Source organism: Trichomycterus rosablanca, chromosome 8 (assembly GCF_030014385.1).
Source record: "Trichomycterus rosablanca isolate fTriRos1 chromosome 8, fTriRos1.hap1, whole genome shotgun sequence".
In the NCBI taxonomy this organism is placed as follows: Eukaryota; Metazoa; Chordata; class Actinopteri; order Siluriformes; family Trichomycteridae; genus Trichomycterus; species Trichomycterus rosablanca.
Window position 1 is genome coordinate 25,330,052 of NC_085995.1, and position 18,097 is coordinate 25,348,148.

At 40.7% G+C, this 18,097-nt stretch overlaps 1 protein-coding gene across 1 annotated transcript; it reads right to left on the reverse strand.

Moving 5' to 3' along the window:
- Window positions 1-4,962: 4,962 nt before the first annotated feature.
- Window positions 4,963-17,749, reverse strand: mtnr1al (melatonin receptor type 1A like). Its single transcript, XM_062999642.1, has 2 exons — window positions 17,539-17,749; window positions 4,963-5,732 (listed from the first exon to the last, which is right to left on the reverse strand). Exons 1-2 carry the CDS (start codon window positions 17,729-17,731, stop codon window positions 4,963-4,965), a joined length of 963 nt encoding a protein of 320 aa, XP_062855712.1. The 5' UTR covers window positions 17,732-17,749.
- Window positions 17,750-18,097: the final 348 nt, after the last annotated feature.

Below are 18,097 nucleotides of genomic sequence, written 5' to 3' on the forward strand. Positions count from 1 at the left end.
CATATACTGCCGAACTGAACTGTTTGGGGCAGTCTGCCGATTTTTATATGACTCAAAGAGCCAATCAGGAATAAGCAAGGAAATATCTTCACACTGTAAAACAAAATGCATTTTTGTGATTGGTTCAGAGATAATTTTAAAAATAGCCGTTGCTTGCATTGTGCTTGGGGGGGCAAAGACACAATTTGGGGGGGCAATGCCCCCCTCAGCCCCCCCCTAGCGCCGGCCCTGATCACAAGTAAGAACCGCTTACGATTTACCAAAGTGAACCAGGAGTTTATATAACGTGCTGATAGAATCGACTCAGATGTGACCCGGTTGAATTATCTTTTTAAAGTAAATATTACAATCAGCAAAATTACATCGTAAGAGCTTTCACGATGGTTTCTGTACGATTGTTGATGAATGGTGATGTGATGGTTGGTGCTTCGTAGCTCAAAGTCTGGATCAATCCACTGAGCTGTTAACTTAACATGGTCTTTATATATCACACGATCGGATCGGCTACTTTTAGGAAATATCGCCGATCGCCGATAGCATATTTTGATTAAAAATCGGCCGATACAGATTCGTAGCCGATCGATCGTCCCATCTCTATCCGATACCGAGTCTCAAACCGATACTTGTATTTTCTAGATATTGTCTACATAAGAACTAGATAATACTGTTCACACAGTGCACACTTCAAGTACATTACAGTTATTCAAATTAATCCAATGTTTATGTTTAACAACTGAATAGCTCTGCAGTGCTGAAAAATTGCCTGCATCCAAGCTATTGCTTAATGCTCTTAATGCCGTATCAAATTGGTAGATCGTTTGGTTAAATGATATCTGGTTTGTTTATGAGCCACCGTACTTGTAGGCGTGTTGTAACTAAGCCAATCAGAGTGCTTGATACTGAGATGTCGTTCAGTCTTGTAACCCGTGCTGTATGTTATGCTCCTTTCATACTCGGATTAAAAGTTATTGTTTTGTAAACCGGTGTGATCCTTGACTTACACACCATATAAATAGTAAAATTCTACAGTAATGAACGCAGCTCTGCTCCTACCGCCTCGCATTGCAGACATTACACCGCTGTCCAATTACCCTGAATTACCTCTATACTGATTCGACCCTTCACTGCTGACTGAGGACGCCTCTCAACTGACTTGTGCCCCCTCCGGCACGTACAGTCAGTACAGACTGCATTTTTCACCTGCACGAGTCGAGTTCATACACTTGACGGGCACTGTGTACGGAGGGCCACACCCCCATCAGCATTATTCCTCAGCCCTGTGCAGGCGCCATCAGTCAGCTAGCAGGGGACGCAGTCGCACCAGTTATGAGGACCTATGATACGACTTTCTTACCTTCTAACCCTGAACAACAGCCAATCGTTGTTCATGCTGCCTCCCAGCCTAGTTGGAGAGGCAGAGCTGAGATTCGATACGATGTATTCGAAACCCCAACTCTGGTGAGCTAGTGTACTTTACCGCTGCGCCACCTGAGCGGCCTGCATATTTTATTGTTTAAAATAATGTCATCAGGGACTGTTGGCCCTTTCACATTATCAAATCTGGCCCTCTTAGAAAAAAGTTTGGACACCACTGGTTTACGACATCTGCTTGCCCGCTGACGTAAAACGAAAAACCGGGCTTAGGATCGGGCTTAGTAAAGCCAATACCGATCCGTTAAAAAATGCCTTGATCAGGCCCGATTTCGATCTTTGAGATTGGATCAGGACATCCCTAGTGGTCACAAGACTGGCTGGATATTTTGGGTTGGTGGACTATTCTCAGTCCAGCAGTGACTGTGAGGTGTTTAAAAACTCCATCAGCAATGCTGTGTCTTATCCACTCATACCAGCACAACACACACTAACACACCACCACCATGTCAGTGTCACTGCAGTGCTGAGAATGATCCACCACCTAAATAATACCTGCTCTGTAGTGGTCCTGTGGGGCTTCTGACCATTGAAGAACAGGGTGAAAGCAGGCTAAAAAAAGTACATAGAGAAACAGATGGACTACAGTCAGTTATCTGTCAGTAGAACTACAAAGTGCTTCTATATGGTAAGTGGAGCTGAAACAAGGAGGTGGTTTTAATGTTATGGCTGATCAGTGTGTATGGTAGGTGTAGCTTATAAAATGGTCAATGAATGTGCATAGTGTTGGCATCTCTAATAAGTGGCTGTTAACTGTAGGTGTCATGACATCAGCATATTATACTGAGCTAATAAGCAAAACACAGGCAAAGCACAGTGATCGTTGTTTATTAAAACTTACGAGATTAAAACTTAAGATTTTGTTGAGTTGATATACAGACATTAAAGAATGCAATTATCTACAGTAAAAATATAACATTTATTAACACGTACATAAACTGTGTCTAAAAAATTTCAAAAAATCAGTATGAGATTGAAACAGTGCTTTCTGAATCTCTTTCACACCCAAAAACACGCTGGTACACAGTCTCCTTTAGGCAAGTACTTAGACCAAGCAATTACAGAATGATTCAACATTCCTGCTGCCTTTCAAACCCCAGAACATTAATGATTGATAACTTCATAAAAATCATTATGATAGGTTAACTTATTACTTCTTAGTTCGAGGGAAGATTTTAAAAAATGAGGCATTGTCCTGACAGGCCCTGATGCATTTATTATTTTACATACACCATATGATTGTTCAATTGTACATAAAACCATCCAATCACAAATGACGTTGAGGTATTAAAGTATTTTGTAAGGTATAACAAAATATGTTCTTAAATGTAAGACATTATATTCCTAATATTTACACATAGAATATATTTAATTTACCATTAAGAGTATGAAATATTTAATATTACTCAGTTGAAAGAAGTGCAAAGTGAAAACACGTTTTTAGGAATATGTAATTTTCAAACATCTATTATAGGTTTTCTGAAAATAGAGCAAGTATAATATATCATTTAACTCTGCAGCATGACCTCCTTATTCCTTGTTATTAAAAATTATAACTACAGCTGGTGACTTCTGAATGGCCATTTAGATAGGGGTAGTTTGACTGCACCCGATTAAAAAAGTAAATAGAATCTCTAGACTATATAACATACATGTCTCTTAAAGTGTATTTATACTCGTCACTTGAAATATATGCTTCAGGTACTGACTTACACACTGTATCATTTAAATGTATTGCATGTGAAACTAGATAGGGTTCAAACCCTTTTCTGCATTAATGCTGCCATCACAGAAGTGTACATTTCCTTGCCAAGGGTACTGACACAAACCCCATACCATGACAAACTGTTTTTTGGAATTGTTGCTGATAACAGTCTGGATGGTCCTTTTCGTCTTTGGTCCAAAGCACATGGTGTCTATTTCTTCCAAAAAAAGACCTATACATGTTTCCACTGTGTGATGGTCCATCCCAGATGCCTTAGAGCTCAGAGAAGTCGATGCTGCTTCTGAACATGGTTAACAAAAGGCTTCTTTTTTGCACAGTAAAGTTTTAAGTGGCATTTTTGCATGTAACTCTGTATTGTAGTGCTTGACAATTTTTGCCAAAGTAATTCCTCATGTTATTATCAATCAAAGGTGTTCAGTTTAGGCTGTGCCCTTGCCTTTTATGCAGTGATATTATGCACTGTAGAGGGAGAAATATGCAAATCCCTTCCAATCTTTCTTTGAGGTACATTGCTTTTAAACATTTCAATAATTGTCTCATGCATTTGTTGACAAACTGAAGATCCTCTGTCCACCTTTGCTCCTCAACTTTGTTGCAAACCATTTGCAAGCTAGGTCTCTATTTTTTGAATAATTGGACAGAAATTTCACAGACAGACTTTCCAGAACGAAATGGATGTTATTATAGCTGCACAGCTGTGTGTGGGAAATAAGGGATATATTAATGCCCATGGTTTTGAAATGGGAAGCTAATGATTAAGTGTTTACATAGTTCTGACCATATAGTGTATCTATGCAAGTATTTCTTTAATGAATCAAAATGTACTTATATTTAGGGAAGCCAATCAAGTTTTTTTTTGTTTTAGGGATCATCACAGTTATGCCATTACCCAGACTCCTGGTTCTGTGGGTATCCTCACTACCTGCTTCATCACCAAAATAAATGTATATTTAGTCTTAGGATTTTAATGATGTCTCTGCTCCTTCCCTCTGATTAGTCTTTGGTTATATTAGTCCCAGCTGTCTGTCTTGATTACCACGTGCCTATAGCCCCCCTTTTGTTCTGTCCTCCTCGGTTGGTCATTGTATATTGTGTGGATTATTGCTAGTCTGTAAGGTCTTGTTTCTGTATTGGGTTCTGTTTTGGCTCCTGGTGATATCCTGTTCTTGTCTCTGTTCTGGACTTCAGTGCTTTAGCTTGTTCCTTGTTTGCTACTATGCACTATGCATAGCATTGTAGTAAGCTTTCCATGTTTCCAGATAATAGGTAGCACTAAGTATTAACATTTAGCTTTTAGCATTAGTCATTACCATAGCCATAGCTATAACTCTGTCATTGTTTATTACTTGTCAATCCTGTAGGTCAGTTGTACCAGTCTGTCCTGTCTATTGGGTTGCCCTGTCTGTCTGTCATAGTCATTGTAGCCATGTATGTATTACATCTTGTATTTGTTCCTGATCTGGTATTCGTTATTGGTCAGTCCTGATCTGTTTTAGTTTTGTATGCTGTTAATACATCTGTTTAATGTCTCTGCGAGTGTGTCGGACCCCGCCCTTGACACAATTGGCAGAATTGAGTTTCATAATTGGGGGTTCGGGGGTAACCACATTGTAGGTATTCAAACCATAAGTTAATCATCCAGCAAAAACAACATACCCAATCATCTGACTGTGTCCATGCCATTTAGAAAATAGCAAAACAGAAAGTACAGGTTATTTGTGTTAAGTTTACACAGCACAAACACTTTTGCATTTGCTTTGTATGCCATCGTATGTCATCACAGTGCCGGTCTCATAAAATAAATCCTAAAAACGATAATTAAAAATGGCCAGCACAATTCTTTTGTACTCCTTCCGAAAATTGTGGTTCAGTACCCCATAGATGACTGCATTTAGGCAGCTGTTAAAATAAGCCATGAAATAGCTGGCTGTGAAGAGCCACTCAGGAATACCCTGGCCTAGTCTGGGTTGAATAGCCACTGCCAGACCAATAAAGTTTAGAGGTGCCCAGCACACCGCAAACAACACAAACACCACAAACATTGTCAGAAAGTTGCGGAAGTCATGTGGTTTGATCTTTGGTCGGGTGTCTGGCTTGACGCGTTTGCGGACCTGAATGACAAGGATCCAGATGCGCAGGTAGCAGTATGTGACGATGCTTATGGGCAGTATGAAGTGCACCACCACTACTGTGATGGTATAGAGCGAGCTGACCGACTGGGCAAACGTACAAGAGTAGACCCTTGGGTCGTACTGCAAAGACTCTACAAACCAGTTGGGCGTGATGGCCAGGATAGTCAGCGCCCACACCAGCACCACATAGCAGATGGTATTTTTGTTGGAGAAGAGTTTGTCGTAGGTGAGGCTGTGGCAGATGTAGCAGTAGCGGTTGATGGCGATGCCTGTGATGTTAAAGATGGATCCGATGACGCTGAGACCCATTAGGAAGCCGCTGATTTGGCAGTGAATGTTTCCTGCGATCCAGCCTTTGTGGAAGATTGCGGTCAGGACCAGGGGGTACGGGTAAAGTGCCACTACAAGATCTGCTACGGCCAAACTCACCACAAAGGCATTTCCTGTAAAAGAAAGAAAGAAATTAAGGAATTGGTTTGAATTGGGTTGTATTCAGTCTGTTTCAAATCCATGAGCATTAATATTGAGTGTGCCAGCCTTTTGTAGCAATGCTTTCGAGGTGTTTCTATGGGAATTCAGTCAAATCCTATTCAGTCAAAGAAGCATTTCTGAGGCCAGGCAGTGATGTTGTATAAAAGACCTTGCTTGCGTTTGACATTTTAATAAATAGCAAAGGTTTTCAACTGAGTTGAGTTGTCGTTCATACTTATCATGCCATGTCTTTTTGGAACACTTCTTTTTACCCAGAGAAAGGGCTATACTGAAACAGAAAAATAATTAATTAGGAGGTGTCAACATACTTTTGGCTGTGTAAACCAGGGGTGCCTATACTTTCGTGGCTTGAGATCTACTATTTTAGTCGACAGGTCATCGCGATCCACTTTTTAAAAAGGTTGGCCTCATCATTTTTCAAAAAAGCTTTGAAGCTTTTTCAAATGTGCCTCAGTTTCTATATTAATATTCAACATTACAGGGTGACTGAAAAATCACATGAACCTTATTCTGATGATTTGCACTGAATGGTGTCAGCCAGGTTTATGTAGTCTGGACAGACAGAAGGAGACATAGACAGTCTCCGTCAGACACACGTCTCAGCTCGCATCTCAGCATGTCTGTGAGATATCTCACAATGGATGTTAGCTTATCATCTAAAACTCAATCCCAGCAAGACAGAACTGATACTTATTCCTGGAGATCAATCTCCAACCCAGGACCTAGTCATCTCTCTTGATGACTCCCAGATCAGACCATCTGATAATGTAATGTAAGAAGCCTTGGTGTTGTCCTGGATAACCAGCTGATCTTCTTTTCTCAAGTAGCAAACATGAAGAGATCATGCCGGTTCCTCCTCTACAACATCAAGAAGATTCGGCTGTTTCTCCCCATGGAAGCCACTCAGATTCTTGTGCAGTCACACGGTTGGACTACTGCAACTCCCTCCTGGCAGGTGCTCCCATGTCCACTATTAAACCCTTGCAGCTCATTCAAAATGCAGCTGCTCGTCTGGTTTTTAACCAACCTAAACACTGCCACATCACCCCACTGCTGCGTTCTCTTCATTGGCTTCCTGTAGCTGCACACATTCAGTCAACACTGATGCTCGCCTACAAAGCCAAAAATGGACCAGCCCCAAGCTACCTTCATGGTCTAATCCAGGGGTGTCAAACTCACGGCCCGCGGGCCAGATCCGGCCCGCCGCGTCATTTGATCCGGCCCGCGAGAGCTTAAACGACTGTATGATTGTTGTGATGGTTCGAGCCGTTACAGAGACGCGCTTATAATTTAATGCGCTCCTGCGCCTTTAAGAGACAACGTGACATCGTAGTCATGGCAACTAACTTTAACCTTCGCTAAGAAGCCATGTGACTTTTACGGCAAAAGAACGCAGGGTAGCGTAAGTAAGTAAGTAAGTAAATTTTATTTATAAAGCACTCTTAAAACAACTTACGTTGACCAAAGTGCTGTACATCGAATAAGCATACATAACACAACATTATATTAAAAAAAAGTAAAAACCAAATAAAAATACAGAGTAAGAGACAAAATAAAACAAATACAAATAGACTAAACAATTAAAATTAACACAGCTCCTCACTGTTCAAATGCCAGCTTATAAAGGTATGTTTTTAGGAGTGATTTAAAAACAGCGGCCGAAGGTGCTTGTCGAATATTAGGAGGTAGAGTGTTCCATAGCCTCGGAGCATAAACTGCAAATGCACGATCACCTTTTAACTTCAAACGAGCCCTAGGAACAGTCAACAAATTCTGAGTGGCTGATCTTAAAGATCGCTGTGCGGTTGCGGGAGAAAGCATACCACTGAGATAAGCCGGGGCTTGACCATTAAGCGCTTTAAAAACAAATAAAAGCACTTTAAAATGAATCCTGTGCTGAACAGGCAGCCAATGTAGTGAGGCAAGGACGGGTGTAATATGGTTTCTTTTCTTGGTATTAGTCAGTAACCTTGCTGCTGCATTCTGGACTACCTGCAAGCGCCGCAACAGAGACTGACTAATCCCAATATACAGAGAATTACAGTAGTCAATTCTTGCAGAAATGAATGCATGAATAACTTTTTCCAGGTCAGAATAGCAGAGAAAAGGCTTAATCTTCGCAATATTTCTGAGCTGGAAGAAGCTATTCCTTACCACAGAGTTGATTTGTTTATCAAATCGGAGGTCAGAGTCAAAGATAACACCAAGATTTCTCACAGATGTTTTGACACATGTAGACAAGTGACCAAGGTTATTGGAGACACTATTGATGTGATGAGGACCCCCAAAAACGATAACCTCTGACTTGCTTTCATTCAGCTGAAGAAAATTGTCAGTCATCCACCTCTTTATGTCCTCAAGACAACTGCTAAGAGATGTTAACGAGCCATTGTCATTCGGTCTAATGGGAAGATAAAGCTGTATGTCATCAGCATACAGGTGAAAGCTGACATTGTGCTTCCTAATTATTTGACCCAATGGCAGCATATAGAGAGAAAAAAGGAGGGGCCCTAGTATGGACCCTTGTGGAACACCACAAGAGACATCAGCAGAAGAAGAGAAATAGCTGCTAATATTCACTGAAAAGGTTCTATTTTTAAAATAAGATATGAACCAATTCAGGGCCTCTCCCTGTAACCCCACCCACTTTTCCAGGCGACCAACAAGTATTTCATGGTCAACAGTATCAAAAGCAGAACTAAGGTCCAATAAAATGAGGATGGCACAATTTCCCTCATCAACAGTAAGTAGCAAGTCATTTGTCACCTTCAGAAAGTCAGTAGTAGTCAGTAATGTAAACAATAATAAATAAATACAAATAATTATATTGCAATATAATACCCAAGCATTGTCTGTAAGTAGTGGCGTTTATATTCTCAGTTGTTAGTAAATGTTTAGTGAGTATATCACAGCGTTTTAGTTTAATTTACCAAATTTACCGTAATTAAATACTGTTGTTACGTTACTATAGCAATTAGTATCTTTACACAAAATTTTAACTCGTTATTTTACGTTTGGTTAAATCTCATATTGTACCAGATGTAACACTTGACTACAGTTGTGGGCTTTTACTGTATTAAGTTCTTTATTGTTTTTATTGCTTGTATTTTTACTTCATTTTGATGCACACAGCTGGGGAGCAAATAAACCGACTATTCTGAAGGGAGCTGTCTGTCTGTCTGCCTGTCTGTCTAGCTGAGAAAGGGGGATAAACTATTAGTGAGGGCAGAATGATTGTCTTAAAAATACACTGTAAAATCCTAAATAAACTGCATCTTTCAAAATGCAGGCTGATTTTGTGACCTGCAAAGTGACACATCCTGCCAGTAGATGATGTTACACATATTTACACAAAAAGATAATTAAGAAAATTAAGCATAAGGAGGAAATTTAATGAAAGTGAAAACACATCTGTATCCAGCTGTGCAGACAGGAAATTGGATGCCTTATGTGAGCAATCAACACTGCAAAATTGAGGATAGATCAATTAATTACACTTGAAATTTGTTTTTCTGGCTGAGCCCACTGACCTAGTTAAATAACATTGTAAGAATTGGAATTACATTTTTAAGAACTCATTTAACACCTAGCCATGCAGCAGCTAAGCCTTCACTGCAAACCCATAGAATTGCTACATGCACTACACTCCTGCCATGAAACCACCATGTGAAAACTTTGAGAAAGACGATCAGTATAATTGAACAAAAATCAGCATCACTGTTTTTATTCATTCATTCACTGTCTGTTTTACCACCGCTTTATCATATTCAGGGTAGAGGTGGGTACACTTTACTGGGTGAAAGGTAGGAAACACACCAGACAGGTCACCATTTCATCACAGGGCAAACACACATTCACACTTAGTGCAATTTTAGTATGACTGCATGTCCTTGGACACAGAGAAAACATGCAAACTCCACACAGAAAGGCTCAGGAGCAGTCCACCTGGAAATCAAACCAATGATTTTCTTGCCATTAGGTGACTATCTTAACATTTTCTGATTTTGCTTGATGAACTGGTGGTGGAAGCTTCCTCACCTTGGTCTACTTCAGTGGGATTTGCATCACCAACTGAATCTGAATCTTCCATAGTCGCCATCTGTTGACCTTTACACTTTTGTATCGGGCAAATCAAATATGTGTCAATACCTAAAGACCCAACATAGTCAACGAAGGGTTCTACTTTTGGACCCTTGAGCAAGGCCCTTAACCCTCAATTGCTAGACTGTTTACGGCCACAGTACTGTAAGTCGCTTTGGATAAAAATACTGAAAATGTAAATGTTTAAACTAGATCTTTATAACAACACAAGAAATCTCAGTTGCTTCAGAGACTTACAAATTTTAATTTGACTACACAGTGTACATTGTACAGTGTCAAGCATGAACCGATTCTTTAGCCTTTTAAATGGAATGCATGGAATAGAAGCTTGGGGAAAACCTGTGAGCCATGGCATGAATTTTTCATAGAATTATTGCAATGCCTGAGGTCAGCACGGTGAGTTACAGAGCACACTGGTGACTGAAGTTCTGTATAGTTGAGATAGCCTGGGTGTGGGAGGACTTCACATCTCTAGTTTAAGCATGAAGGCAGTAAATTTTAAAGTCTTTATTTCACTTTGAAGAAGCAGTAAGAAGCAAATCTACTTTGCGAGTTTTGAAAACTGGGCCATGGTTACGCTCTTGAGGGAATTCAACTAAGCATGATGAAGGCGAGATGTTCTTATCTGAAGAATTTGCTGGCATTGCTTATGACTAACAGCTAACTTTGTTTCTACAGTTAATATATGGATTATTTGTTTCACCTTCAGTTGGTCAAGTTGTCTTAAATGTTTTCCTGTTGATTCCTGTTAATGGAAAATCATATGATAGATTATTAAAAAAACAAGGTAATAAGAAGCATTCTTATTCTAAGAAAAAAAAGAGCTGATGCTGGTTGAATTGGTAACAGGTGAGGGTATTTTGATCATTATTATGATTGGATATAAATGCAGGATTTACCCAAGGCAAACCACATTGCAAGATTTTAAATTTAGAAGTAATATGCATGCTAATTTTTTTTATTAAGTGGTCCTTCATAATTAAAAGTAAATCTTGGAAACAATCTTTTAAAAATAAAACCAGGTGCAATTGACATTAGACAATTTTTTATTTGCAGCATTAACATCTAGAACATATTATTATTATGAAATGATTAAACTGTAGCTACCAACCCCAGAAGTGTAATGGTTAACAAGTGCTTTCTCTGATACATGCTAGCCAGTCTCTTCGTATTGCATCTCATCCAAGGTCAGTTGAAAATTTCATTTCTGTATTTGCCTTTTTAAACGCATTTTCTCCCCATTTTCCTCCCGATTTAGCGCACTCAATTATTGTCTTCCGCTGCTGAGAGATACCAGATTGCATCCAAGGAGAGCACGTCGCTGTACACACCTCTTCCGACACGTGCACAGCTCTCCTCTTCTCGCCCCTGCATTCTGCACAGGCGTCTCTTCCGCCAATCAGGGTCCTTACACAGCGTATGAACACCCACCCACCCACACATAGACCGGCTTCCACCCTGCAGATAACATGGCCAATTAGTAGCCAGTCATCGTCCCCTTCTGTACTGCTAATAGACCCAGAAAAGGTTAGAAATATTGATGAATTAGTTTGTTGTCAGTCGATTTGGAAGAACTTTATGGATGGGTTAAAGCCTTTATACATTAACCAGGATTCCTTACGCTTTCACGGCAAATTAAACTCGTGTGTTGAAATAGATTTTTATGTGTGCTGTCTTCTGACGAGGCGAGGAAGTCCAAGGTCACTGCACACATCCAGCATGGCTTTCTACTGTACAGGCACACACTTCTGAAGGTAAGCTTGGATGGTTGTATTGATTGAAAGAACTAACATGAACATGGCACAGGACCAACACTGCTGTCAGGAGCAACTTCTAAATGATCTGTAGTATCTCAATAGTATCAGTTCTTATTATATAGCATTTAATAGCATTCTTATTCCTATTGTCTGCTCTAATGTCATTATATCTAGTGTGAATACAGAAGTAGGAGAAGCATTGCATTTCTTTAAAAAAAAAAATCAAGATTCAATCAAATTTGTTAAGGGTTGGCAAATGCCCTAATATTCCCCTTTTCCATTGCATTGCACCATGTGGTATCCATGTTTTGTAGCTGTTTCCATTGCCATGTGACCTGCACTGTGTCCATGCTAAATTGTGTTTTTATTGGCCAGGGACCAAACAAACCAGTGCAGGCTGTATGGGTGGAGCAGTAAACAGTGCAAACTCTCGACTGGTCAAATGCAATCAGCTCAATTTGATAGAGATTGCCTCAGCTTTACAGAGTGTGCAGTACATGGGTTACCAGAGGTCAGCAAATTAGTTTTAAGAAAAACCAGAGAACAACAATAACTGCTGCAGGGCAAAACAAAAAGCATCCTGTGGTTGCAGCTGCTGTTTACAATTACCTTTACTACCAGTGTCTGGTAGAAATTGCTGCATGTTTAATGTCCTGTATTTTCATCTCTTTGGCAGATGTGCTTAATTATTCTACTGTAGTGTTCTCCAATATCATCTCATGTAACAAATAAATTACGTTAGGAAACAACAGCTCTAAAGGTAAAGAATTTACTTAGTTCGAAGCCACTGACTAACTTATTTGTTACACTCTGCTGGAAAATTGCATATTTGGCAACGTTGGTTTTGTTTAGTTTTGTTTAGATCCGATATCGAGTCTCAAACCGATACTTGTATTTTCTAGATATTGTCTAGATAAGAACTAGATAATACTGTTCACACAGTGCACACTTCAAGTACATTACAGTTATTCAAATTAATCCAATGTACATGTTTAACAACTGAATAGCTCTGCAGTGCTGTTGGAAAAAAATCGCCTGCATCCAAGCTATTGCTTAATGTTCTTTTATTTTTACAAAATAAAATTAAACAAACTTAGTGCAGCATTGTAGTAGTAAAACTAGAACACTCAAAATGAAGTGAGATAATTACAGTTTCACTTTGAACTTTACAGTCAAAGAACATAATTCTGTTTAATGCAGTGATACACTAAAAATGAACAGAAATCTCCACTCAGAAGTGGTGTAGCAGCTTAACTTGAATATAAAAAACCCCCAAATAAGTTACTTAACAGCATTACAGTAAAACCTGAAAACCAAAATAAAATGGAAAGTCACTCTTTTGTTATGAAGGAAAGTCAGTTCTTAAAGTGCTTGTATTGTGACAATGGTTTGATGGACGTTTCTACACGAAGTAAGTGTGTTTTGACCCTTTGGGGCTTCCATAGTGCATGGAATAGCGTGCTTGGCTAAAGCGATGACTCTAGCTGTCCGCTATTCGGTACCGTAACAGAAGAAGTTAATAAAGTGTTATGCTCCCGACAATTTGTGAATATACCGTGTATTTATTTCTTTATTAAACAAGTGCATCACTACGACGCTCGGTTACATAACTAAGCCAATCAGAGAGCTTGATACTGAGATGTCGTTCAGTCTTGTAACACGTAAACTCGTAAAAGCTGTATGTTATGGTCCTGAAGTTTTCATACTCGGATTAAAAGTTATTGTTTTGTAAATCGGAGTGATCCTTGACTACAGTAATGAACGCAGCTCTGCTCCTACCGCCTCGTGAAACGCTCGCATTGCAGACATTACACTTCGCTGTTGGACTTGTTTTGTTGGCATTAGTAAAATTGATACCGATCAGTTAAAAAATGCCTTGATCGGCCCCGATTCCGATCTTTGAGATCGGATCGGGACATCCCTAGCATCACAGTTTGTTGTGTATCGGGCCGCATAGCCGCAGACCAGTCAGGGTGTCACTGCTGACCCCTGTCCACCGCTGAAAGTGCCAACAATGGGCCCCCTCAACAAATTGCGTATGCTGATAGCTGATCAGAATGAATTAAAAGTACTCACTCAGGCGCCCAGGTGGCGCAGCGGGATATTCCGCTGACGCACCAGCACCGAGTTTCTGAACCTCCCGGTTCGACGCTCGGTGTTGCCACCGGTCGGCTGGGCGCCATCTGGCGGGCATAATTGGCAGTGCCTGCAGGGTGGGGGACCGGACTATATGTGGGTGGGTGGGTCTTCATGCGCTGTGTAAGGACCCTGATTTGCAGAAGAGACGCCCGTGCAGAATGCACGGACGAGAAGAGGAGGGCTGTACACGTGTAAAGAAGGCGTGGGGCAGCGGCGTGCTCTCCTTGGATGCAGGTCTGGTGTGCCTGTTAGCAGCGGAAGACAGATTGGAAGCGCTAAAAATTGGGAGAAAAATTGGAGAGAAAATTCGGAGAAAAATAATAATTAAAAAAAAAAAAAAAAAAAAGTACTCACTCAGAAGTTAGACTTCAAGTCCAAATTCCTGCCTCTTGTATTTTAATGCACAGTTTTAGTTATTTTAATTTTACTTAACAAAAATATTGTAATATACTATAATAATAACGACCTGGCGAGTGCAGCCAATGGGGGGTCAGTGAGGTGAGTGCTTGAGTTCATGTCGTGGAGGAGCTCGGAGTTCAGTCCAGAAAGTTCAGTCTTGGTCTCATCTGACCATAAAACCTTTTGCCACATGTCATTAGAATCTTTTTAGAATTAGAATTATTATTATTATTTTTTTTTTTAAAAGCGATTTCATTTATTTTACTCCAGTATTAGATGCACGGAGTTTGTTGCTGTTTGTTGGGAGTGACATGCAGTTTCTGCGTGCACGGTGAACCGGCCAATCATTCTTGACCATCAACTGCTAAAGCGTCCCCTCCCCCACTAGTCATTCACCACAGAGTGAAAATGAGCGAGCAACAGGAGAAAAAGACAGAAAGTGAAGATTTGGTTGCAAAACAAAAATCGACGTCAGATATATGGAATTATTTCGGCTACAGAAAGGATGATGTTGACCGAAAACAGGTAATTTGCCGACAGCGCCTTGCAGTTGTTGCCACAACATGAGGCAACACAACTAATTTGTTTGACCATTTAAATCGGCACCACAAAGCTCTGACGAGTGCAAAGCCAGATCTGGATGCTATCCAAAGCAAAAAACGCTTTCGGATGCCTTTTCCAGTGTTTCACCATATGACAGAGGTTCCAAACGACAGACAGAAATCAGTGATGCAATAACTTTTCACCTCGCGAAAGACATGGTGCCGCAAAGAGGGTTTTAAAAACATGATCCGGTCGCTTGATAAGCGGTATGTAATACCGTCACGCACGTATTTTTCTCAAGTTGCCATCCCCGAGTTGTACGAGAAATGCAAGGCACAAGTTGAAGCAGAGCTGTCACAAGTGCAGCATTATGCAGCTACAACAGACTTGTGGTCCAGCCGTACAACGGACCCCTACATAAGTCTTACCGTCCACTTTATTAATGAGTTGTACTTATGTATACCACTCAGGGGACCGGTGTATAGCTGCTCTTTTATTTGTATAGTTTTATTTGAATGATGTTTACTACTTGAAGATTGTGAAATAAAATGTTAAATGACCCATTTTGTCATTCATGTTAATTCCCTCGTGATATTGAAGCTTTTTTAGTTTAATGCTCAGTTTCGACCGAGTACAAAGATATAGCTTGCCGTAATCTCTTGTATCCCTTGTAGACACCACCCTTTTTCACAGATGAGCCCCTTATTTAGAGTAAGATACATGCATTATTAATATTACTAATAATGTGGTGAAAATTCCTGCATTTTTTTTATATTGCAATATATATTTCGCAGAAAAAAAAAATCGCAATGTCAGTTTTTTCCAATTTCGTGCAGCCCTAGTGTTGGTGGTCCATACACTTTCCACTACTTGATAATGCCCTGAACAGTACTCAGAGGGATAGTTAAAGCTGCTGAAATCTTTTTGTATCCTTCTCCTAACTTGTGCCTTTCCACCAAGGACGGATTAAGGATAGTCTGGGCCTCATTTTCTGTTATGAATGATTTGTATTGTATCAATTCATCTGCCAGGCTCATGTTCAGATCTGAAGGATATGCTGCAGTGAGTGAGTTAGCCTTTAAAGTGAGCTCACTGTTGGACATATTGTCAGGCATGAAAAGAACATCAAATAGCTCAGTTAAGTGTGTGTATGCATTCAAACTGCTTGAAATTGCTTGTCTTAAATTTAAATAATTGCAAAATTGCTAAATTAATTTGTGTCTCTGCGCTTAAGAGAAATTGAACATAATAATTTTGAAACAATACAAATTCAGAAACATTAAGTAAGGGCCTGAATCGCATATTTGCAACAAAACGTCTGTTATGAAATATGGTAGCTTGCCTGGCAATTTGTAGGTCCCTAGAAAGTCAAGGAGCCATGGTAAACGACTTCTATGGAAGTCAAGGGCCCCATAGCAGGGGCCCTCGTGATCAAGGGCCCTCTAATGGTATGCCCTGCTCTTTTCTAGGGCCCCCTGATAGGGGCTCTCATAACCAGGGCCCTCTAAAAATATGCCCCCCTCTTTCCTAGGACCCCTAATAGCCAGAAGTCGAAGTCAGAGCAGTGCCACAACGCCTCATCCATTTTCATAAGGGGCCCAAAAGCATGGCTAGGGCCCCCAAAAGCATGGCTAGGGGCCCCAAAAGCATGGCTAGGGCCCCCAAGAGGCCCTGGGGTCAAAGTCCCTAATAGTCAGAGGATCCTTAAAATGGAGGGCCCTCGGAAATAAAAATATATTGTATCATAAATGTTGATAGGCATCGCAAAATGTTTTGGGCTAGGGCCCCCCCAGGGCCCCCTGACCTCAAGGGCCCCTGGGCGTTGGCCCCACTGGCCCGGTCAGTAATCCAGCCATGCTTTCCACAACTCTATCTATAACTCGTTATCGTTGGCTGCCAGTCGGCTGACTGATCCAGATATCTAGCATGCTTGGATCAAGTTGTAGAACAGTTCACACATAGCGATTCAGAGTTTTGATCCCCGAGCGAACACCGAGTTGCTCCCGGTTTGGCACATCTAGCGGCGACCAGACGGCAATCGAAAATCAGGGCAAAAATAGTGTAGTGTGAACTTGGCATGAGAGAATATTGTTGCAATAAAAAATGTAGGTATTTTGGTTTGTGATGGATGATAAGGTTGCAAACACTGTAAAGCTTGTGTGTATGCCGATATGTTCTGAAATTATATAATGCTGTAGTCATGCTTGTTAATGTTTTTACAACTCCTCCCCAGGTTTCCCATCACTCCATATCTTGCGTTCTCATTGGCTAGAGCTTGACACCGAACTATCTCATGACTAGGTCAGAACTTAATCGCAACACTTTTCACACTACAAGATTTGATTGATCGGTGAGCCTCTAGGATCGTCTCTTTAAAAAAATCACACATTGCAAGCGAGAGTCAATTTTCAACCCCCAAGCAAAGGCTGATTTGCCTCCAAAACCTGTCGGCAAAAGTAAATTAGGGCTTAAATCATCTAGTGTGAACTTAGTCCCAGTATGAAGTGGGAATGAGATCTGAGTTTGGGTTAAAACCTGTAGCGTTAGCTTATATAAAGCCAAGATTACCTTTATTCCTTTATTCGCAAACCCATCACAGCAGATTTAAAGCATCTGTTGGCACAGCCTGTACTCAACATTAGAAAAGTTTGGCCAAAGTTTACCAAGACTTTCCCCAAATGTTTCTCATTAAAGATCACACCTGGCCCTGCAACACTACTTGAAAGCTGATATTTGGCTAATAATACTTGGTTCAGTGTATAAATAAGCAAATATAACTAATATAGAAAAATAAAAGTAATCTCCCAGACTAACTTACCTGCTTTTCTGAGTTTCCTGTTTCTAAAGACAGAAACGATGACCAAGAGGTTTCCCAGCACGTCCACCACTATGGTGGTTATAAGCACGCTGGCCAGTACAGTGACAGTCCAGGGGAAAGAAGATGTCTCGCCATTCCCACTGCTAGAGGAGCTGTTTCTGAGCGCAAGTGCACTGCTGGTCGCTTTGACCATGCTTACTTCATCCTGAGAGTGTGTGCACAGCAGCAGCATGTGCCCTGGCTCTCCGCGCCATGAGCATGCACTGGTGCTGATACTGGTACCAAGCTGTGCACGCATGCGGGGAGAGCTCATGCCACCACTCTGGGTTCTGCCTCGGACAGTGTACGGGAGTCACAGAGCTCCAGCACACTACGCAATGGCACCAGTGCTGGAACTGTAAAGCCATGCTGCACAAGTCATGTCACTCAGAGGAACCAACTTCAGAAATATATTTATGGTTGCTTGGTTTCTGTTAGTCTTGTTTTCCTTTTGGTACAGGTGAAGTTTCTGCTTACTGCCTTGGCTCAGCTGCTGTGTCCTGTGAGGAAAATTCACATA

Coding starts and splice junctions, on each gene's coding strand:
- mtnr1al (XM_062999642.1), bottom strand. CDS start 17,731: ATGGTCAAAGCGACCAGCAGTGCACTTGCGCTCAGAAACAGCTCCTCT. Junction 5,733..17,538: donor CAGGAAACTCAGAAAAGCAG/GTAAGTTAGTCT, acceptor TTTCTTTTACAG/GAAATGCCTTTGTGGTGAGT.